Source organism: Bombus fervidus, chromosome 3 (assembly GCF_041682495.2).
Source record: "Bombus fervidus isolate BK054 chromosome 3, iyBomFerv1, whole genome shotgun sequence".
Classification (NCBI taxonomy): Eukaryota; Metazoa; Arthropoda; class Insecta; order Hymenoptera; family Apidae; genus Bombus; species Bombus fervidus.
The window spans coordinates 3,099,253-3,123,618 of record NC_091519.1 but is presented as its reverse complement, the minus strand read 5'-3'; the positions used below and the strand labels follow the sequence as shown (position 1 = coordinate 3,123,618).

Sequence of the window (24,366 nt, the reverse complement as noted above, 5' to 3'; positions counted from 1 at the left end):
ATCTATTTTCAAATCAGGTACTTCGAGTAATCGAGTTAGGAGCTTCAAATGCAAATGCAAAAATATTATTTCTTATTAGCTTTTTTAATGTTCATATGTGCGTGAATATTTTTGTATATTTATAAAATCGATTAAATATTATAGTTATAATTCCTCGTTGTATATGCTCGAACTATCGTTTAATAGGGAAAGACAAAAACAGACACAAGATTAGAAATCTGAAATATATATGATGTTTATCAGTATTATACACTTGAAGATTGTAATCCATTAATACCTACGTGTGTCAGAATTTGCAAAATTCTACAAATGTATTTTAATTATAAACTTGTCGAATCCCGATTTATGTATGTTTATTAACTGGTTTATTATAATGCATAGCCTCTATGACAATAGAAAAGATCAGTAACCACCCCCCTTGACGCACTGTACACGTGCATTTACATACGTGATCCCATAACATATTTGTGGTATACTTCTCTAAACCATCAACAGATATTCTGTATATTGTTAGAATCATAACGATTGATACAATCACTCTCTTTAGTTGTATAGCGTACTACCAATGCGGTATAATGGTATAAATTATCTTCTCTGTTCAAAAACTTTGAAAAGATATTCGCATGCTACTCATTCTGTCACTGATGAGGTTATCGAGTAAGATTAAGATTGATCAGGAATAAAAATCTGGGCAAAAGAAATGTTATCTATAAAGCGAATGAATGATCTTATTAAATTTTACAATTGTACTTATTTGTCAAAGGAAATCAAATAATTATTTGTAACAATAACCATATTATTATTTAATATGGAAAAAAGCGGTTTTTTCTTTTCTTTTCTACAATTATACTGATTTTATATTCGCATACAATTTCTTTTTTTTTAAATTTAATAAAGGAATTTTTGCTTTGTTTTTTCTCTTAATTCATATTGTAAAATACTTTGAAACATAAATAAGTGAATCTGAAATATGTATATTTATGAAAATTAGTTATTGGCAGCTTTTGTCTACATTCAAAGCTGTTAAAGACAAATCGCATCGTTCTTTTAAAAAATGTTTTTGATAACTTATTACAAAAAAGTATACATTCGTGACATCATGCATTTGTCAGTGTTTCCATCAATTTGTATTTCTTTAAATTAATGTTTAATTAACGAAGGAAGGAATATATATAAGAGGGGTGACTTCTTTCTATGAACTAAATGAAATATTGAGGATATTTGTACTAAAAACTTGCAACTCATGTATTCATCTGCCATAGACAGAATAACAAAAGTTGACATCTTTTTCTACAGCCATTGGACTTGATCAGCATTTAAAAAAAGGCCATTGTATAAAGTAAGTAAGACATAACATGAAATGGACAATTAAGTCGATCGATTGCAGGAATGATAAAATGACGTGAAAAATACAATCGGTCGTCTTTCTTGTGCATTATATGAATATATTCTGTGTAATGGCCGTTAAGGTGATCCAATTTTACGGATCTAGGACTGTTGGGAAAACCAGAACTGTTTAACCCCTTTAGTGTAAATATTATAGTAAATTATAAGTTACAAAAAATTTTCTTCGGCTTCGTCCTTTCTTTTGTGGTAAATCTTTTTCTAGGTAGTGTCTTCTGTGCCAAACCACGACATGAATGGCTTCCTAAAGGAGAAACATCAAAGACAGTCTTTCGCAGACTCATCCTCTCCGCAAATTTCTGGTAACGCTGTCGTTTGGCCACATACTAAATCTGAGATACTTTTAGCTTTTACCGAGTGGCCGAAGGATTTTGCACAAACGCTGAAATCTTTTGTCATTTCACTGATCTCATTGCTCTCCTGATGGTCACATGTACTTGGTAATTTAATGGTTGACATGGGATATATATTATCACCAAGATTGTTCTTACCAAAAGATGTGATCGAGGATGCAGTTGACGTGGTTGTAATCATATTTCGCGATTTGTCAATCTCCATATAGTATTCCTAAAATTAAATTGTGCTGTTCGTTTTTTCCTATATTTGTAAGAATATAAATATTAGTATTACTACTAACCTTTTCCGTATTCAAAGAATTAGTAATTTGAGGTTGCGGTGCACAACTTTGATTACACTGTGCCAAAGCAATTAGTGCCTTTTGATTTTCTCTTGCATCAACCAAAAATATGCTTTCTTTGACTTCCTTTGCGTTGTATTCATCAATTCTACAGATAATATTAAATAATTATAGCATATCTTTGTTCATATGTAAATAATTCACATGCTTGAAGATTACTCACTTGTCATAAATTACTGCATGTAAACCAAGTTTCTTTAAATGTCGAATTGTATCTTTATCATTATTGTCATCTCCCCAGCAAAAAATGATTAAACCAGCATCCTTTACAAATTTAACTTGTGACGGATCCCTAAGAATATCTTCGGTATGGACATTAATTCCTAAGATATCAGCTGCTAACGCATGTCTAACAGCCATTGGTACAGTTTGACATCTTGGATCATGATAAGTAGGATATTTTGAGGTAATGCCTTGTGTCAAAAATACTACCGGATACTTATTTTGTTTAAGACGGATCATGGCACAGATATCTGGATTAAATGATGAGAAAACGATTTTCCTATCTCCTCCATATTCTAGTACGACTTTCAATATAATATCCAAATATAGATTGAGATCGAAAGGATGGTTAAGCTCGAACGTGCCATCCTGTGTATATAGATTACAATTTCCGTAAGAAAATAATAAAAATACTAAATAAATAAAAAAGTAAATTTATTACTTTTACCTTCAATTGCATAGTCCATTTAATTTCAATATTACATCCGACATGTTGTTCTAATTCTTGTAATACGGTCTGAAGCGTCGGAAAAGGCTGGTGATCTTCTAAATCCTCATCAAAAAATTTTGGGTTCTTTTCTCGACCTTCAGCCACATGATAAACCTGTAAGAAAATTTTATTTTGTAAAGGATTTATAAAATAAAGCACTTCGTCAATGTAACTCTGTTAGATCATAAAAGATTGATAAAAGTAGTACAATGTTTGACGTAAGAGACTTTTGAAGCCAAATAAAAGCAAACACTCTGGAATCATGTGAATATATTAGATATATAATATCATGGAAGGCATGATATTATCTACATGCTGTGATAATGTGATTTTTTATACATATTTTCGATGAATAAGTTCGCGCCCCCGTGCGGAGGCAAATACGCACAGTCAGAGGGAAATGAAACTGGTGAAAGATTATTAAAAAATGATCTTTAAGATCGTTAAAGCATTTTTGCAAAAAGATCATTAGGTGATATTACATAATAGGTAAAAAATATTTTTCCATTGAATTACATACTTTGATACCTTACAGTATCAAGATTAAGCTTTTAATCTAAGCATAAAATGTACGATATTGTGGTACAATGATGTGGTATTAAAAATTAATTTTAGTTGGTTTTAGAATAAATTTTAAACAGGCATGCATCGAGTTTTTTAAAATAACTAATTTGTTATATATTTTGGCGACGAGTTAGGCGGCGCAAGCGGTATGAAAGCTCACCAGTTGGTTAACCCCCTGCTCAGCTTTATCAACGAAATACAGCACCTTACCCAACGAGTCCCACCACGGGTAATAAAAATCCTGTTGAATATTAAAAAGAGAAAAGTACGAATAGGTATGTTACACCTATAAATTCATGATTGCATGTCTGTGTATCTACATACGATACAATCCCTGAAGTAACTGATTTCTCCTTTAATACAAAAAAGGACATAAAAAGCAAGTTATTAATACGCGTAGCAGTTTTAATAAGCCGCATTCTATGTGATTAATGGTAGATGAGAAATTATATTAAATGCACCTTATTAACTTTCTAATTGATTATGTAATTAAAAATATATAGTGACTTATTATTAACATTCCTTAATAGTTAGTGAAGTTAATGCTATAATATTCTCACTTATTTTTTGTACACACAATGTTAACTATTTAGTTTATATTATTCGTGTATTAGTTGTTAATAAATTAAGTGTAAATAATACATTTTTAAAAAGTTTTTCATGTTGTTGAATTGTATATGGTTTATAATAAAATAAAAAAATAAAATCCATTAAATATACGTTGAATATATTGAAATCTGTAAATAACTGTAAAAGTGAAAGTACGTATATGATGTCAGTGAAAATAGCATAAATTATTCAAGTTGAAATATATATAGAATCAAAGTAGTTACATATTCATAAAAATTACCTTCAACAGATGTAACTGCTCCAATGTAAGGTCCTTAACAGGTATTTCCAACATATCCATAGCTTCTATTTGTTTCTTGCGTTTTAACGAAATAGATACATAGAAATCGTGGTAAATAACCGGTATATGGTCTTTAGACAGTTGGACGTCAAATTCAACCATATCAGCTCCATGGTATGATGCAGTCTTTAAAGAAGCTATTGTATTTTCACGTACATTAGCACAGCTATAAACAAATTGCAATATATAAACTTCAGCTCATCTAAATAATTTCTAAAAAAATGTTATCTTTTTAATAACTTTAAAGATATTAACATACTTCTTTGTTTGAAAGGATGTACCCAATCCCCTGTGTCCTACATCCAGGCCAGACCACCGTTGTTCCCAATGTTTTGCATATGAAATATTCATATCCCATGGGTAATCCGGAATTGATTTTATCACAACGTATTCCACTGTAAGTTGCCCTAAAAAAAAAAAAATATATATATATATATATAGCAATCATCAATAATATTCAATACTAAAAGATAGAAAAGACAATACTATACCAATTGGTCTATGTTTTGTGCTTGTAATTGGTACTGTTAGAAGCCCAACACTGGACTGTAATGTGCTAGGCAAGATGTAGCTGAAACCGATATGACTTGGTGGTTCTCCTGGAAAACACCTTGAGCTGTACACGTAGTAGTCCACTAAGTATGCCTGAAAAAACAACTTACTTAATATACATAGAAAAATACTAATATTTATAACAACACCAAATGCTTGCATCAATATTTTTTGCTCATCCATTATAGAGCTTGCCTCAACATTAATTAACTCCAATGATCAAGGACATATGACAAAATTTTTTGTGAATATGTATCTCTAATCTGAGAAACAAGTAAATTAGAGATTCTAATGAAATGTGGTAAAATTTTGTGACAAATTATTAAAGATCCTTGACCACTAAAAATCGTAGGAATTAAACTATATCATTAAAGACATATGTACATCTTTTGCTTTTCCACAAAATTCTGTTAATTCTTTGGCAGATTCAAATAATTTGTAGGCAAAAGCAACAAATTACTAGTGAATGATAAAACAAAGGGCGATAATTTATTTCCTACATAATCTAGCAATGAACCAGACCAATAATTGCCAAATGCTGTACTCTGCCTGATGACGCGTATCCCGCAACACCTGCCGATCATTCATTATTAAATTTCGATATCAAGTCTGCAAGGTTTGTAATTCAGATTCAGAAGATTCTGACAGCTTAGTCTGGTATTGGCCGCGCAGCGGTGTCACGTACGGTACAGTAGAGTTGGTCAGAGCTAGAAAATATTAGTAGTACACTAAAAGGATATAGGAGTGATGGGAGCCTCACCATTTTCGACGCACACAGATGGATATGAGGTGTGACAGCGTTGACATCTCTAAATTCTTGGGGTTGTTTAGGATGGCTACAACTCACGTAAACCGATTTCATACAACGAATAGAATGCATAATTTACATGATAAATATTGTGAAAGTCCGATATTTTAGACTATGATAATGCAATGCGCTTTAGAAAATTTTGCGATTTACGAGAGATTAGCCTAAGGATAGGTGCGGTAGGGTGAACGACAATCAAAACCGTCATATCTCTGTGTGATGTCATGTGACACAGATGTAAAGTGGTAGACGATGCTTTAGCATCGATACATCAGATTGCATGTTAGCATCATCATTTGCACCAGAGGTCTTGCTTTGTACAAAGCTGACGGTTGTCTTCGTTCCAGGCCAGTGCGCGTGACATCGCTTCTGGTTTCCAAGGAGGGCAATAGCTGCTGAACAAGTTTAATTATCTTTTACCAAGTAATTTGAACAAATCGCGAGAGAAGACGTGGCCGGCCTACTCGTGGTCTACTGAAAACTCACATGGTATGGTCAATGCGTATCTTTAGTGTGTCTAATTTTTTATATGAATTACCACTAGTTCGTAATTTATTGCTCTGCCACATCTACAATTTTTATTAATCTTTCTCATTTATTAATCTGCCACTTAATAAAGATGTACTTTTGTCATTAAAGTTAAGATGTCAAATCAAAAGAAGACATATTTTGTACTCTGATCGTTTGTATGTTTTTACAGTTAGCTTGTATATTACTGAAGACAATGCCTTCGATGTCTCCATCTGTAGACCTATCCACGACGAATAGGCTGGTTTGAAATAAGTATTGGAGATCTACCCTATGTACATAATACAATGTCATACAAATTATAAGTAATGCAAGCAATAAATACCAACCAATGGTTATTTATTCAGTTGTGTATTTACTATGATTTTTTGATGAGGCACTTCATATGATTACTTACGACAGTTTCAGGATATCGAACCGCGACATTGAAGATAACAAATTCGTCTTCATTATAAGCTCGACCAAATTGCTCCTGTATCTTGAAACGAGCTTCTTCATCATTCATTGCCTAAAATTATAACAAGAATATATTATTATAAAAATAAATATGATAATCATTGATTTTTATTAAAAAAAAAAACGTAGTAAAATGATACATACCGCAATTTCTGTAATACTAAAGGCAGGTTGATCAACAACATCTTGTGTATCCATAGAAAGACTATCATCTACACAATCACCACCAAATTGTTGCAATTCTAAGGAATTGTGCCTAACTAGATTTACAGGTGTCATCTAAATTAAAAAAGATGTGTTCTAATTCTCAATTTTTAAATATTAATGTACAAATATGTAATTTTAAAACACACCTTAATGTGTACTTTCCTATTTTGTAGCCTATTCTTCCATAATTTAATTGGATTATTAAAAAGCTTAAATTGTATCACAGTTTCATCGGTCAACCAGCCCCGTTCAATTTTACAGTAACCGTTGTAATAACCGAACTTATCCGGATCTGGCAATGTTTCACTAGTAAAATTGCTTGATGCTGTAACAAATCCTTTTACTTAATGTTGCAACTTATAATAAAAATATAATTTTTTAATTAATTAATCTATATAAAATATACTTGATTACATACTGTTCTTTTTGATAAAGCGTGGTATCATATGAGTTTCCCATCTACGAATGATAAGAGTTTTGGCCGAATTTTTAGTACCATTAGATTGACAGATGACAGCAACAAAATATCGGAACTCTACATCAGCATCGATGGGAAGTGCAACCTTTTGCGAAAATATTTGTCCACCTCTGAAATTTACAAATTTCATTTATTATATTTTAAGTACATGAAAAATAAAATAGTATAAATCATCATGAATATCTAAATGTTTATCTTTACTTACTCATCATCTACATCACCAAATGAGTTATCTCCGGCATTGTCATGTATATCATCATTATAAAACTCTCCACTACTGTTATCAAAAATTGTTGGAGAATCCCGACTGCCATATTCTTGTGACAACTGAATTGCCTGGTTGTGATTCCAAGCACCCAGTTCAGGCAAATTACCCACTACATATAAGACTTCACTTTTTTCTAATTTATGTACCTGATTAAAATTAAAAAGAATTGAAGTTAATCTGAAATTATTGGTTTAACCAGTAACAATACTAATATCAGTATTAATTACCTGGACTCTAAAAATCCAGTCCCTTTTAGATTCCCTCATGTCTGATGGATGTTCAGTCGCCACCTCGATGAAGTTAGTCTCACGTGGTACCTCTTGCTGCTTGTATTGCACCCCCTCTTTGTTCTCTATAAACCATATCCGCTGCATATTACTATGTTTTCTTTTTCTCACTGTTTTTCTCTTTCAATTTTCTGTGTTTCAAGGTGTGTTCAATTCACATCAGCTAATTTTCTGTAATAAGGGTCTTATTGTAAGGAAGATTTTAGAATAGCAATCAAATGGGATAATTATTAGATAGATACAATTTTTATGAAAACTGATTTCTGTAAATTCCTTTTATAGTATATATTATTATCGAAAATAATATATTAAGAATTATTCTTTATATTTAATACATAGGATATTACTTAATATAGTTTTATCACTTTTTGATCAATATAAATAATTTTTAGAATCTAGTAAGCATTATCAAAATTTTAAGAGAACGTTCAAATGATTATGTATACAATTGTTAAATTAAATTCCAAATATGAAAAATATTGGAATTTTATACATTTTTTAAAACAAAGCTTTCAGATCTTTAATATATGTATATTTCATGTGTGTATTGTATGTACATATGTATATTATTTGTTTCACAAATATACATATTTTTAATATGTTTAAATCATTTTATTTATTTATTTAGAGTTTATAGGTTTTATTAAAATGTTATTAATTTTATGTTTATTGGGAAGATTTAAACATGATAATATTAAAACAAATTATAATATATAAGATAAAACACTGTTATTCAATGGTGAACAACCTTTAAAAGTGAAAGCAAGGAAAGAAGAGAGCTTAAAGAAATAAATTTAAAATAATATAACATTTTGTGATTAATTATTAAGAATAATTTGACTGCCGTATATCTAGAATACTTTTTCAATGCAGAAATTTTTTCATAAATATCATAAATGTCAATTTCATAAATTTCATAAAATAAGTTTTATAAAATATAGTTTGGGAACAAAAATAAAAAATAATTTTACATTTTGCATATTTTTAAAGTAGTTGTAGATTTCTGATATTTTACGAAATTGTTTGCAAGATAATTCCCTTTATATCAATGCATAACAATAGTAGATTATTGCAACATCATAAATACACGAATACATTTTGCGCTAGTAAAATATAGCATAGTGCAGTACAATGTGATAAAATATAGTATAAAAACTGTACCAGCACACACTAATACATGAAACAAAAGCGAAATATCCAGCACTCTTTTTCAGTAATGAAGGGAACAATTTCCAGATTATTCAATGATAAATTCAATATTGAATCTGGAGAACACATGTGTCAATAGTATATAAATATTAGCAAATGTGAAATAATTTCTGTGTCATGTCATATGTGAGTTTCGTATAATGAACAAAGCAAACCTTCTAAGTGTTGTCAAATCACGATCATACAGATATTTTCGTAATTTTAATGGGAAAACTACTTATATGGAAATACACTGATATAAGAAAGTTTGAAAACAGCTTTTAAACAACATGTCGGAAACGAGGAAAAAATAGAAAAGAATTTGGTAAGTGAGAAAAATGTGAAGATACTCAATCTCTGTCTCGAATTGATTTTGAATATTAAACGGTATCACTTCTGAAAATTGTTAGTTTACCTATTATATCGAAAAAGTTCGGTGGGTTTTACTCGTAAAATTGGATTGGCAGCCTGGTATTCACCTCGTACAAGAATGCGTGTTATTTGACGAATGCCCAAGGCAATCGCTCCATATTTTTTAACGAATTTGTCATAATTTGTCTCTTCACAGCACAGCACAACTACTTCAACTGACACGAAACAACTTACACGAGTGCAGCACTACACCTTACACCGCAGTAGTTTTTCTTGCACGAATGAAGTAATGGTCGATTTGGCAACGCCGTGAACATGGAAGTGACGATACGATGGCTCAGTAGAACCTCCAATTCAAACTGATTAAATTTATTGCACTTTGAGAAATCTATTATATACCAATTTTATTCAAAAATACATATGCATTAGTATTAATATTACTAAGTGTACTTCTTAGTAAGTCAAAAATATTTTATACGATGCAAATATACAGATATTCTTACTTAACTGATCTTTCGCAAAATTTCGAGTAGTTACTTCCTGTCCGCCATACTGTGACGAATACAGTAAACGATATATTTATCGAGTAAAAGTAATTTTTTATATTATTTTTCTTCTATCTATACTTTTGTGCAATATTCCGAAAATAGGAATTTTTTAATAAACTATTTCGATACGGATCGTTCTATAAAAAAATAACATTTGAGTTTCGATGTCGTACCAGTTCATCTCCATTATTCGCAAAATTTTCGACACCTCTTTCACATTCACTTAAGAACTTCCGTTATTGCCATACACGGTATGCAATAAATCAATGTTCAACTTTCAAAGACTTTCTATCAGAACGTTACATTTCCATCGCTAAATGCAATAATTTGCATACATCAATTTTGAACGACATATATACTATTGAGGACAATACCTATAAAACGCGCTACATAATTTCGTTACCTCAGCTGCAAGTATCGATATATGTGTAAGGATAGATGAAAATCATACAGCAGCATTTAAGGATCTACTGTCTTTTCCATTTGGTATAATAACAAGTATATATCTCTTTTTATTCTCTTATTTCCTTTTGTTTTCTCATGAGCAGATATAGATATGACAAAAATTTTAACACATTCTATTGAAAGAAGGGTAGTAATGACAACAGGAAAATACTCGTTAAAAAAATCAACCATAGGGGAACTAGAATAAGAGTAGCGTCGCATTAAAAGAGGAAACTATTCAATGCAAAATGATGTGCCAATACTATAACTACCTATCTTTTCGCAACTGTATATAATAAGAACATCCAATTAATTACAACTGGTAGCTATATGTATATGAATCAAGCACAATCATTAGCGTTTCTATTTGGTTTCCAATATGTGTTTCAAACATTCGAATGTTCTTCTGATTTTTTTAAATATTTGAATTAAATATTTTTAATTACCATTTTTGTCTATACAATGTTTAGTTTTTCTAATTATTTTATTTAAAATAATAAAAATGTGACAATTTACATTGCAATATAAATATAAGAACAGTAATATGAACATATCTGTCTATTAAAGATATCACGGTACGTTTTAATGTTTTTAAAAACGTGTTAATAAAACATATTTTTGCTAAATCATATGTTTCTTGGATTACATCTTGGATTACATTCTAGAAACAGATGTAACACTGCACCGTATTAGAATATGTAATAGTCATGCAATGCCAGACCTGGTTCGGCTTCGAGTTTGACTATTGAAACGTGAAAGGTGTATAGGCGTCATATAGTAGTATATAAATTTAAGAATCGTATAAAGATAGTCATTTGTTATCAAATTGTTAAGAATTGCAATTTGTTGGTTCTAAATAACTTAGAATATGTGCCTGACGATTATGAAAAATATTCGTCATTTGACTTGCGATTTGGTGAAATAAGAATAAGAAATTATGATTAAAAAAGAATTTAATTTCTATTTGCTTTTTAATAGCAAAATTTCTTCATAACTAATAGCTAATATGTCTTATATATCAGAAAATTATATTCTTTTCATACCTGTTATTATGGAACTTCACTTGATAAGTGAAGAAAGTATATACGCAACATCGTTTCTTTTCTTTTTTGTGATTTATTTGCTATTTGTAATTATAAATTACCTACAATTATAGCTACAAATAAATTTTATTCTTAAAACGAATGTTTTAAAAATTTTTCGTTTAGATATAAATAGAATATATTCTAACAAGATTCAAAATTTATAATATCCTTAATTCTGGCAAAACTATCTACTACAATACTTTGAAATTAATTATCGTTAAGAGAAAGTACACTCTACTCTGGTATCACTATTGCAATAAGCAAGCAGTGGGATAGCGTTTCTATTTGTTTAGCTATTAAATCTTGAATTTTTGATTAATATAATATTAATCTGATAAATACAATATTTGATTTATGCTATATGTATAATATCGATCATTTTCATATTTAATATACAAAATTACACACCTAGTTAATATCTACACATCTCTTATGAAATATTTATATTTTTCAGTTTATATTATTAAAACGTTATATATATTACATTAAGAATCATATATAGAATCACTAAAAATCACAGGTCTTTTAAAATTTATATTTTACGTAACCAGAAAAATCTGGATCCCAACTTGCGAGCATTTATACTTAGAATTTCTACTTGCCAACACTTTTACACGTGCGACGTGTATTTTTTAAGGCCAACGTAACTTGATGAGTTGCAAGAAATTGTTTTAACAAAAAATATTTAAGAAAATATAATTGCGCAACTTCTTTTTTAAAGATTCTTTCAACAGAACTTAAAGTTCGATTGCTTATGGCGCAGTAATGTATTGGTATAAATGAAGAAATCAATATCATTCCTTCCTCAAAGGTATTTGCATTATACCTATTAAACGTACTCTACGATATTAAATATAACATTTCTCTTATAACATTACTTATAATTAATTTGACATATAATGCATATATTTTTTAACTTTATGAATATTGTATTTTCTGGGAGGATTATTTTTACAGAATCTAGAAAAGAACTATCGTGGGACGTCATCCACTTTTATGATACAAGAATTACAACTTAATTTAAGCAATATGTTCTTTATGTGTTTATTAATTTATCGTAATGATAAATCATGTATGAACTCTCGACTATACATATGATAATAATGCTACCTTACTTCAACTTCCAAGAAAAAGTGGATTCACAGAATGTAAATCTATTTGTGAAAACATTTTTGCTTAAAAGACGTCCAACCACGAAGTAAAAGAATATTTTTTAAGAATTATTTAAGTCATATTTTTCACAGTAATTTATATTTATTTGACAGAAGTGTATCGTTGAAACATCATACTACTCTGCTGATTTCTAAAAATGCTTTTACTTCTTGCTGTATAAAGGAACATCACGGTGCCGGATATTATTACGCATTTAGATAAATGTATAAATACGTAGCTACAAATATTTACCAGGTGTCATTTTTCTGTCTACTTTATTTTGTGACGATTTTAGTTTTCTCAAAATTAGATGTTTGAATTATCATCATTTATATATTAATTAATTAATATATTTTTATTATTTGTATACAAATAATTCTTGAAATGAGTTCAACGACATAAGAAACAATAAATGTTCAAGGTCTCACAGGTCGAGAACGACAAAAATAATCTAGAATATTTGCAATGTCGTTCCATTGGATAAAAATATCTATCTTTAAAATGATTTTCAGTTTCAAAAATAACTTTCTTGAATCCTGTAAATTACGGTTTTGATATATTTTATTACGTTTATGTATTTCAGCAGATGAAGCTTTAAGAGAAATTGCGAATATTTAATAATTCAAGTGTCCTGTATAGAAATCTACGTATTTGGTTGCAAAGCGGCAATTTTTCAAAAATAAGTATTCTGAAATAGAATTTAAATTGGATACGTATAACGTCTATTATTTGGACACGGTTCAATGTTTCTTGAACACTGTTGATTGTTGATCACTGAATTCAAAGTATAATTCAAGATAAAAGAATATCATATAATGAAAACTCTAGAAATAAAAAGAAAATAATGAAAATTATATATGTAGTTAAGGATAGAAGTTCTATATATTTTTATAGTTGATAGCACGATCGCATGTGCTTGATCAGTTATTTCAGGATTACCCTGTATAGCTTTGTTCAATTTTCCGTCAAGGTTTTAGCGATTATTGTTTAAATATTTTACGTTTTATGATTCTACAAAAAGTATATTTTAAAAGAATTCATTTCATTGCTTGCTTTCAGCAAACAAAAAATTTTAGTTATGTATCTGAAAATTTATTTCCATTTGCTTTTTATGTGCGATTTTCATCATATAGTCCATATTAAACAGAATAATGATCAAGCGTCGTGAAAGTCATGCTGAGTTACTTATCGATCTGTTCGAATCATAGATATATATACTGGTGCACACTTAACAAAGATGTAAAAAAGGTCGCTTAAAGAAACAAAACTAAACATGCAATTATTCCAATGCCATTGTTCTATTACTACTGACACAAATACACTGTACTTGTAATCGTTTATACATCCATTTTTTCATTACTTTGCTATTGTTGCATGTAATTAGCGCCTAAGTAAAAAACACTATTTCTTTTTCTACAAATAACACTTCACAAATAATGTTTCACAAACGAACACTGAAAATATTTTTTTCTCAAGCTTATATTTCATTGCATGATTTATAACTATCGTGATCGACTTAAACATTCGATATCAATTATTCAGTGGAAGATCAAAATTACAAGCAATCATTGTCACATTTAACCAGACAGTTGTTCATTAATTAATAAATTATAGCGTATATTTTAAACTATACTCACTATTATTGTTCGTAACATTAATTTTTTCTTATCTGAAAAAAATTTTTTTTTGGAAATATTTCATTAACTATTTATAATTTAATAAATTATATATATTATTTCTTTTGTATCGTGTGTTATTACTATTATCATTATATTATAAACATCTTTGTATTAAAAGATATATACATTTCCTAGGGATACCAAAACGCCATCTGTACATGATTTTTCTTGGATCGCCATGTTTAAAGGTTAGAGAATAAAGCGCGCGTGACATTGTTAATTCGATTTGAAAGTTTTTCTGTATAGCATATAACACTAGTCGCTCTTGTGCAATATTTGCACGTCATGAAATTGCACATTCTCTTAGCACGACGTACGTCATTTCACAGTTAGTAGGAAAATTATGAAAAATTATACAAAATTAATGTATATAAAAGACGTACATTGGTATGAAATTATTTTTATTTTTATCTAATGTAATTCATTTAACATGGTTATGAAGTCCTAATAATATACAATAGACGATAATGAAGTTCTTTCTCATTTCTGTTTTAATATTTCTTCTATCAAACCAATATCAACAAAATATATCTATCATAGTATATGTATATGTGACAATAATTTAGTCTATCTAGCAACAATTAGTTTGCATACGTATTATGTAACAATTCCTAGCATTTAAAACCGGAAAATGAAAGTTGAAAAAGTTATTTGTGACAATTACTTGCAATCATATCTCGAGTAGTAAGGAAAGTTGTTTAACAAAACAATTCTTGTTTAAATAGAAATAAAAAGAGAACGTGTTGTAAGGTTCAAAATCCATAAGAAAATTGATTTCATCATTTATTTGTCGCGATATTTAATTAACTGAACTAACCAAATTATTGTTTAGTTTGTTTGATATAGAAGTAGAATTGTTTATAAAATTATTATTGTTACGCATTGTTCGATGGATCACAAAATCGACGATTTCATTTTTATTCGTGGAATCTTGCGAAGTTCCAGAAGATTTTAGCTTGTATTAGTGTATCTCTATTTCTCGAATCATTATGTCAGGTCGACCAATGTAAAACATTCAGCCATATTTCTTTGGTAACAATCATTTTAGTTGTTATTTTTCAAGTAATCTCAAGGCAATTTCGTCAAAAACTACGTAAAAACGGCGAATACGCGTTGTACGATAACCAAGGAAAGCAATTTAGCAAGCAAGAAAAGATATTTACCTATAAATAAGATATTGAATAATTTGTTAGCTATTCCTTTTCCCGAAAGCAATATATTCTTAATAGAGCCCTTTAAATATGACATAGACGAAGAATTTATTAAAAGTAAATTAAGATTATTCTCGTTTACACAATGTATATATATGATATAATTGTAAATTTTTACAACGATGAATCGACACGCGGCTGTCATATTAACTCATCGACTGCGAACTTTCAATTTATTGTAAAAGGATTCATGTGATTTCATTATTCGGTTTCACGTATGGTTTCGTAGTGACGAACAGAATCAATCTAATAAAGATCAAATCAGTTAGGTTGAAAACTGATAGGCAGTAGGGAAATATGTAGATCAGTCGAGCGATCGATTCGAGAATTTATCGTTAACCTTCGATAAACTATGGATTTGTTCGTACACATTACGGATCGGTTTTCATTTCACGATCAAAGAGTCTAACTAAGAGTGAGTTTCACGACTCTAAATGTCGCCAATTACAACACGTGATAAACAGGAATCAATTTGTCGCTTACTGTCGGTAGGAAATAACTTGAATTTTGACTTTAATGTACGAACGGAACATGTGGACGATTAATTGGCGGGGTTAGCTTTTTGGAACACACCTTGAAAACAAGTTGACGCAATCACACGATCTGTCACGTATCGAAAACCAAATGACCGGAAAACATTTCCGTGACGATATTGTTAACGGTAATAAAGTGTAATGGTGTATCATTGCTACTTACTAAGTTTTGTCACGTGCACTGTATCACGCTCTTCTTCTGGTGGGTATCATAGCAAGTGAACTAACTATAAAAAGTAGTCACACAGTGTTTCACAAACGAATATATAACGTGTGCGCACATCGCGATGATAAAATTCCTACAAATGTTACGAACGTAGTTATAAGCGAGTAACGAAGGCAAAAAGACAAAGAAAGATGTAAAGACACAACGATTTGCCTAAACACAACTGACAACCTTTGCCGCCGTCGAAATACTACTGACTGTTGGAGTCGGCTTTCAATCAGGTTATGCATACCCTACAAACCCCCACTTTTCTTTTCCTCTTGTATACCTACGTACGTGACTCTCCAATATGGTCAACATCTATGTATGCAGGCTTGTGTATATGTATGCATATATGATGTATGGACGCGTCATACGATTTGTTAGTACACGCGCACTATATTTTGGACTTTATTTTATATTTTTTATACTTTCATATATTTTATTTTAATATTTCATATATCTATATTTTATATTTTGTATAATTTTATATTCTAACTATCTATCGTATGAAGAATTGCAATTTTTATTCAAATTAATTGTAATTTATTCTACATTAAGTGTGAAGTAGGGAGAATTATTAATGCATAATACATTTTTTATTTGCAACTCTAATGCATTAGTGTTAGTGTATTACATTAAGGAAGGAACGAACACTTTCAGAAGAATATATCATATTAAAAAAATGTTTAGGATGGGATATTTGCAGAATTATCATTTCTTTGTAAAGAAATATTTTATTAAGAATAAAATGAGATTAATAAGCAACGAAATGTTAATTATTCTATGGCTATTTCTTCTGAAATAATTGAACTTTATTTATGCAAGTGCAATTGTACTTGTACGTAACATTATGTAAAGTGTTTGTCGGAAAAATACTCACCATTGATAATTAACGATCAAACAGTATTTTATAAATTTATAACCTTGATATAGGGAATCACTTAATTTGTATAATCAATATTCGTAGGTTAACTAATTCAGAGATGAAAAAATTAGAAAGAAATGACTATTATTATTTTGTATTCTGTTTTATATAAACTTTACTTACAATGTATAAAAATTTACAAAAATAAATTGATATATAATAAACTACATAAAATCATACTTTTTTCTATCTAATCACAGGATTTTCAATTGTTTAAGTGTTTATATAATTTGAAGTACATATTTCACAGCCAAGTTTCGATTTTTATCTATTTACCTACTTATCAACAATAATCATTTCCTACATTCCTCTTATTTTCTAATTAATGAATTCATACACATTCAATTAATGGAATTTTAGTTGCATCTATGATGCAGTGAACCATATCATGATTATATTGGTGCTATTGCAATATTATTCATTATTATTGTAGGCGTTTCTCATCGATCAAATACTTCATCAAACTTGTAAACAATATGTTTGTGATATTTAGAGACGTCATTTGTATGCGAATTGCTTCATACATGACTTCCTTACATAAAATGTGAGTGTTTTGTTTCGTCATTAGAAATTTTGCAATATAGTGTTGGTGGTAATTTTGTTTGTTAAAATTTGAATTCTTGTTTTACAAAATGTCCATGTTATTATATGATAATTTTGGACGGGTAAACTAAATGGAAAAAAGAGGTCAAGTTCATATTCGAAATGATATATTTTGCATACGTAATGCTATATACATGTCGGAGATGAAAGAACACCGGAGCCTTTCTTTCGGAATGTTTGCGAAAGTCCCCAATACTTTTTATTATAGCCGTACCTAAACAATAAAACTGAAAAATAACTGTTTATGAGTCATTTATGATTATCCGAGATTTATGACAGTGGGCTTGGGTTCGAAATGACATAACGGGTCACTGAACATAGCTACGGTTACGGGAGGGATGTGTACATAACAGAGGTATAAACAGGGATTAAAAACAGGGATTAAAAACAGGGATTGACCTGAGGAATACAGAGAGAATACGGAAAGGAGTATGTAAGGGCAGTTCCACTTGGACTGAGGCTGAATCCGAGAAGTTCGAGTAGCCCAGTGAATACATCGAGTTCCTAATAGCAATCGTCATCCAGTTGACCGTGAATTTCTTATCGAACCTAAACTCATCGTCACCGACATCTTAATTATTCACTCACCGATATCACTTATTAATCTTTGCAATACGTTCGCTTCAATCAATATCATCTGATATACGACAATGATGGACAACTCGTAGAAAGATTCATTACACGCCCCATTTTCCAAAGACTACCCGACATACATATAAATACTGTAATTGTAGAATATTAACTTATTACCGTCACGTATGTGTGACGTTCATTTACCATAACGAATGGAACGTCATTAATATGTGACGTGTTGGAGCGAACGTAGTAAAGTGCATAATAAACAACTGTAATAAGTAATGTTATTTTCAGACAAAGAAAAAAAAATCTTTTAGCTTCTAATTCAGATTTATTCGTTAGTTTTTAAGACAATTTAATATTTTTTTTTTTATTAAAATATTTAAATAATATCTAATGTTTTGAGGAAGCAAATATTATAAGATTTGATCGAATTTAAATTAAAGATTAGCTATATTACAATACGAAGATTATTTACATCCTAAAACTTGTTAGCTTATTGTCAGATTATTTTCAATAAATATCTTATCACGAATACGGCTCGCGATCGTGAAATACATGTTACCAACTTACATCGTAGATAAAGGAAAACTCGAGATTGAGCTCTTATCAATATAGTTACTTAACGATTCAAAAATATCGAGCAATTTTATTTAGTTTGGAGGTGTGGCAGAAATACAAATAAGGAATTGTACAGAAATCGCTAATTTTATTCAAACATAAAATTTTATGATGAAAAGTATATAATTAACGAGGAATAATTATGAATATCTGACCTTGAGATTTTGGCATGAGAATGGATTGATTTAAATTACGGTATATTTTATTGTACGTCATTCTTCGAAGAACTCTTCTTGTTACGTCCGGTGACTCTTTACGTTCGAGCTGTGCACATAGAATTAATCTAAGCGGATGGCAATAATCCTAAGGAACTGTCATAAAACGAGGCTTTTTGATTTACCGTTAAGGCCGTTAAGTGACATAAAACATTTTGGAGTCAAGAGGTTTTTCCATGTTTTGGAAATTACCCGGGATTACCCGCAAGCGACCAGTGGTCGGGCGATCACCACCGAGCAAGAGTTTTCCTTTGCAACAGCATTGTCACCGGCCTTCACTGGTTCATCATCTTTAGGACAGTCAACATCTCTTTACCAGGTTTTCACCCTTCAATCATTCACCTACTTACACCTTACTCTTACTTACAGCGTAACTATCTTTCTTACAAAGTTGTTGGAAACGTATACTATCTTTGAATTGTTAATCAAGCATTATACTCATTAAACTACCTCTATTATCCTAATCGAAATAGGGGATGGATCAGTTCGTGGCGTCGATTGTCTAATCGTAACGTGGCGTCTCTCCGCGAACGATCGAAAAAACCATTTATCCATTTGAATATTAATAATTTCGAATGTATTATCTGCTTCTGAGTTTTTTGTTAAAGATGCGACGATTTAGTTAGGAGAGGTGTATTATCAAGAATAATAAAATGCGGTTTTAATGATTTATCTGTAGTTTGCAGTATTACACGCAATTTTTACAAATTAAAGAGATTGAACATAAACTTATAATGGTATTCGATAGTAATATGCATATTCATCAAAAAGAGTATCAGTTAATCCACTGTCTACACATTCGAAGAACTCTTTATCCGGGTTTTTGTATTTAATCAAAGTCTCATGCTTATCTTAATAGAAGTCAGCTGTATTTACCTTGAATATCTGGAATTTATCCAGACGACAAAGAAGAAAAGAAAATTTCTATACTTGTAATACTTCTCTGATGTGGTAAAGAGACTTTATTGCGATAGAGAAATAGAGAGTTTAATGCTGGTCGACAAATAAGATAATGCCTTATCAACGCCACCATTAAAAAACATTAGCTGACGAGAAAACAGAGATAACAGGATGATGTCTGGGGGTACCGAGATTGTTAATTTATCATTATAAGTTGATGAAAAAATATATAAGTCAACTAAGCAATGTACTTGTTCCGGGTCAACGGATCTTGATTATATAAGTTTAAATTTTGTGATTATATTTTCATGTTAATTAGATTATTTTGATATATTATAACAAATTTGTTGTTCTTGGCGTTTGATCGTTTATTTGGTAGCTTCAGGTACAGTAATCGCTACATTTTTCATTTGTATAAAAATATTCTTGACCATAATCATTATAGGAATCTGATTAACTTACACAAATCGAAGTTTTACTTAAAAAATCAAGTTATACAATTTTTCACATTTAATATAATATGGATTTATAGAGATAAGTAATGTTTAATCACAGAATCGCTCGTCTAGGATGAGAATGTTAAAATGGAATATTCAAAAGAGCGATTTTTCAAACTCGTTCTAATACGTAACCGTATACTTTGTACAAACAGTGTGAGATCGCGCTATTTGTTACTTGGATAGAGTTATATACATACATATGTATCCCATGTAAATGCTTAGCTTGCAGTTTGTCTTTAGGATAGCTTATCTTAATGCACTTTTCACAATTTGTAATAATATTTCATATTTTATATTCACTCACGTTTGTTACAAACATGTTTATCGAAACAAATGTGCACGCAACCACCGTTTTTCATATTTATGTAATGTTTAGAAAAATACATTATAATTCAAAAATACATTAAACATATATTTGGCAACAAGTCTGTACAAATATGAATACCTTTTATTTTTCTGCTTGACAGTACAAAACATATCGCATATCGTATACCGTATAAATGGGAGTTTCAATATGCATTTTTAGCGATAATTCGTTCAATTCTTGAATATAAATAACCCCACTGATCGCTTGAATCGCTCACGCAGTGAGTCGGTATATCAACAAACATGATAAAAAAGTTTGAGTTACAATTTATCTTGTGAAATAAATTCAGATTAAAATGTATAACAACGGAACCAATAAGTTCTGTATCCAAAATTCATGTACACAAGATAAGGAGAAAATAAAATAAGCCTGTAATTTTTAACAAAAAATCTCTTTGTCGAGTAGTTTCCACATTGTTATCTTTGTCGAATAATTTCCACATTGTTACGATCAGCTAAAGCTTAATAGCTCTTGCATAAATCACCGTCTAGTATTATCAATTCGCCGCATTTCATTGCCGCTTTTCATTTGCCATATTTTTGCTTAAGAGATAAGTCTATCTTCTAATGCCATATATCCGCCATAAATAACGATAACACGTGTACGTACATACCTTTCAACATCACGATATAGTTTCACAATTGCAACAACACTGTGCTCAACTCGCGTATCACAATTCGGTCGTAGCCACTCCCCAATATTGTTGCATCCTCGTCGCGTCCTGTTCCAGCGAATCTAATCCGTTTCTTTCCTGAATGACGGCGAAATCGTATTCGAGATTATACGGCATCAACCTCTGCAGGCTGCCAAAGTAAGCCGCGTTAGGACCTCCGTTTAGTAATCTTCTTCCGCTACCAAATCGAACGACGGGCGGCCTCGGTAGGGAAGGATTAAAGGACCTGGCACTTCCAAATCTCTTTGATAGAAAAGGCAAATTACCAGCTAATTGAGGCGTGGATCTCGATTGCCCTCGTCGTAGGGGAGTCCTTGATAGGGTGTCTAATTCCTTGTCGAACAAGAGCTGAGTATTCTGTTCCAACATATATTCCCAGCAACGGAACTGCTCCTCGCTTAGCGCACCGGATCTCTCGGATACCGTGTCCTCTTGAGCCGTTAAACAGGCGGATACCTTCGAGTTTTATGTAATATTTTATTTTATATATATATATATATATACACACACACTATGGAAAGGAATAAAAATATTTACTTACCTTTCTCGTGCCATTTTCTTTCACGAGAACGCTTTGCCGAGCTTTGTTCGTGGCTCTGGAAGCGGCACTTCCAGACCAGACTCTACCAGTAGGATGCCTTGATTTGAAAGTACTATCACTGGCTTGATCAGACTGACCACTCGGTGAACTTCTGTCATCTTTATACGACGGACTTTCGTTTTCCTGCGTCGATCGACGGTTCTTAAAATATCTACCAGATCCATTGTGAGCTTTGTTTGACCTACACATTATAAAATCGTTCAATCTTTCCACTTACGTCTACATATGTATATTTTCTGCTAGAAAAGTGTCCTAATGCAACTGCACTGCAGTTATTATCTGTATAGGTCATCTTTTCAGTAATCTTCTCTAATTCCTCTTCGCCTACTTCCGCGAAACATTTTCTAGAATTGCTATTACGTAATTTCATACGAACTTCTCACCTATTCACTATGCTTTTCAACACGCCGTTTAAATAATAGCCTTCGTTCGCGTGACAGCAGCATGGTCCCGGTGGCTTATGAGCAGCCAGTGGCACGCAACAAGGACAAGGACATCCTGCCTCCGTTTGACCTCTGTTCTTTCCAACCGCGTGTCTCAGCTCTCTCATCAATTGATCTAGATCACCCTGATTAGGTCCTGTAAGTCGCACCACTACGATACTCAAATTGTCTTCTGCACCATAGGCCTGTGCCAGATCTTGAAGCCTTTTAGCGGCCAAAACAGGACTGGCTTCCGCCCTGGCTTCTCGAACGGCTTCCTGAACGCTCAGCACCTCCCACAATCTTCTATTGCCGATTATCACAAATTCGTCGTCATCTTCTATATCTACCTCTTCAAACGTGGGATCAGGAACCACCAGAGGAAACATTGCCGCGTTGCCTAACTGATTTTTCACAGGAACTTTTTTGGGAGGTGCCAAAGTCAAAGGACCAGCAGCTCTACAGAGAACCGCTTTTGCATCTCCTGAAGTTGCTACCTTCAATGAATATTTCGTCGATGTTTTTGGGTACGCTTGTTGCGATTGAATTCTGACAATGTGCACCAGAGTCGCATCAATTCCATATTTCTGACCCTTTTCCTTCAACTCTCTATGGGCAGACAGTAACGTGTATTTTAAGTATTCTTTCGATGTTTCTCGTACGGTCCTCTCCTCCAGTAAAAGACGCGGGATCATTTCCTGGAGTGCGCTTGGCGCTTCCTGGTTCGAACCACCGTCGAATATACCGAATAGGCCCTCCACGTTGCAAAAGGATGGCATTCGAACTTGCGATACGTACAATCTGTGCATACAAATCACGCGATTATGCTTTTGGGAGTATCGATTTAACTTTAGATCTGAAACTTGGAGAATTTTTGTTTCCATTATTTCAGTATATGAGTGTTCATTATATTGTTATTATTGAGAAATAAAATAGTCGTAATAGTCGTTTCTATATAAAAAGAAAAGAGGGTCAACCAATTCATGACGAACAGATAACCAACTGATTTAGATTAATTAATATTCAATTAACTGAGAATAATCGTCACTTAAATACCCAATGAAGTTTGAAGAAATAAATATCACCTTTCTCTAGATCCTGCTGTTTCTGAAAAACCTAATCTCCACGGTTGTTCGGATCCCCTTTCTGCGGAAACCATCTCCTGTTGATGAGGATGAGAAGGTAGACTCGGTCTATTTTGTCCAGATACATCAACCAAGGATATTGGTCGTTGAGATCTATATACTTGGAATTGTCTGGGGTCGACGTGGAGTCTCGAATTGCAGGATATGTCAAGAAATTGAAGCTGTGGTGGCACTAAAGTAGCCATGTTCACCCTGTCTAGTTGATTATGAGCTAAATCTAATACCTGCCATTTAATTAATACCATTTAATTAATGTAAAACGTTCCAAATATTTCATTCTAACAATAACAAAGTCTATATTATCGGAATTACCTTTAACGATGTTGTTTTATTAAATGTCGGACAAGTTAGGAGCCGATTGGAGTGGACACGTAACACGCGTAAATGCCGTAAATTGGCCGCATTGTCTGGCAGATATTGAAGACGATTTCCAGATAATACTAATTCTTCTAAATCAGCCCAAGAGACTATACAGCTGTAAATTGATACATTTTAAATCTTCGATTCTCATATCAAATTGAAATAAA

At 31.3% G+C, this 24,366-nt stretch overlaps 2 protein-coding genes across 13 annotated transcripts in view; both read right to left on the bottom strand.

Moving 5' to 3' along the window:
- Window positions 1–210: 210 nt before the first annotated feature.
- Window positions 211–16,516, bottom strand: LOC139985887 (glycerophosphocholine phosphodiesterase GPCPD1). 11 transcript variants are annotated; one of them, XM_072000740.1, is made up of 16 exons: window positions 9,475–9,659; window positions 7,812–8,042; window positions 7,522–7,730; window positions 7,257–7,426; window positions 6,985–7,175; window positions 6,776–6,910; window positions 6,573–6,683; window positions 4,779–4,932; window positions 4,547–4,694; window positions 4,228–4,453; window positions 3,538–3,618; window positions 2,772–2,927; window positions 2,265–2,692; window positions 2,042–2,189; window positions 1,896–1,971; window positions 211–1,793 (listed from the first exon to the last, which is right to left on the bottom strand). In XM_072000740.1, exons 2-16 carry the CDS (start codon window positions 7,956–7,958, stop codon window positions 1,663–1,665), a joined length of 2,511 nt encoding a protein of 836 aa, XP_071856841.1. In that variant the 5' UTR covers window positions 7,959–8,042; window positions 9,475–9,659; the 3' UTR covers window positions 211–1,662. The 11 variants fall into 11 exon arrangements, with proteins under 11 accessions (XP_071856841.1, XP_071856836.1, XP_071856842.1 ...); XM_072000743.1 differs by having other exon boundaries at window positions 1,601–1,824; XM_072000735.1 differs by lacking the exon at window positions 9,475–9,659 and adding an exon at window positions 16,247–16,516 and having other exon boundaries at window positions 211–1,971.
- A 4,475-nt stretch (window positions 16,517–20,991) lies between these two features.
- Phlpp (PH domain leucine-rich repeat protein phosphatase) overlaps window positions 20,992–24,366 on the bottom strand; it is an 85,315-nt gene continuing 81,940 nt past the window's right edge. Inside the window, exons 14-19 of one of the 2 annotated variants that reach the window (XM_072000728.1) lie at window positions 24,152–24,314; window positions 23,780–24,063; window positions 22,656–23,495; window positions 22,213–22,453; window positions 21,938–22,127; window positions 20,992–21,801 (exon numbers count right to left, since the gene is read on the bottom strand). In XM_072000728.1, coding sequence (XP_071856829.1) covers window positions 21,788–21,801; window positions 21,938–22,127; window positions 22,213–22,453; window positions 22,656–23,495; window positions 23,780–24,063; window positions 24,152–24,314 — 1,732 coding nt within the window. In that variant the 3' untranslated portion in view covers window positions 20,992–21,787. Of the gene's footprint in view, window positions 22,128–22,212; window positions 22,454–22,655; window positions 23,496–23,779; window positions 24,064–24,151; window positions 24,315–24,366 lie in introns of both variants that reach the window. The other variant, XM_072000727.1, reaches the window with a different exon arrangement.

What these genes read in the sequence shown, in the direction of transcription:
- LOC139985887 (XM_072000735.1), bottom strand. Translation starts at nt 7,958, where the DNA reads ATGCAGCGGATATGGTTTATAGAGAACAAAGAGGGGGTGCAATACAAG. An exon ending in CACAAAACATAGACCAATTG is followed by an intron (nt 4,695 to 4,778) that starts GTATAGTATTGT and finishes TTTTTTTTTTAG; the next exon opens with GGCAACTTACAGTGGAATAC. An exon ending in ATTCTTTGAATACGGAAAAG is followed by an intron (nt 1,972 to 2,041) that starts GTTAGTAGTAAT and finishes ATTTAATTTTAG; the next exon opens with GAATACTATATGGAGATTGA.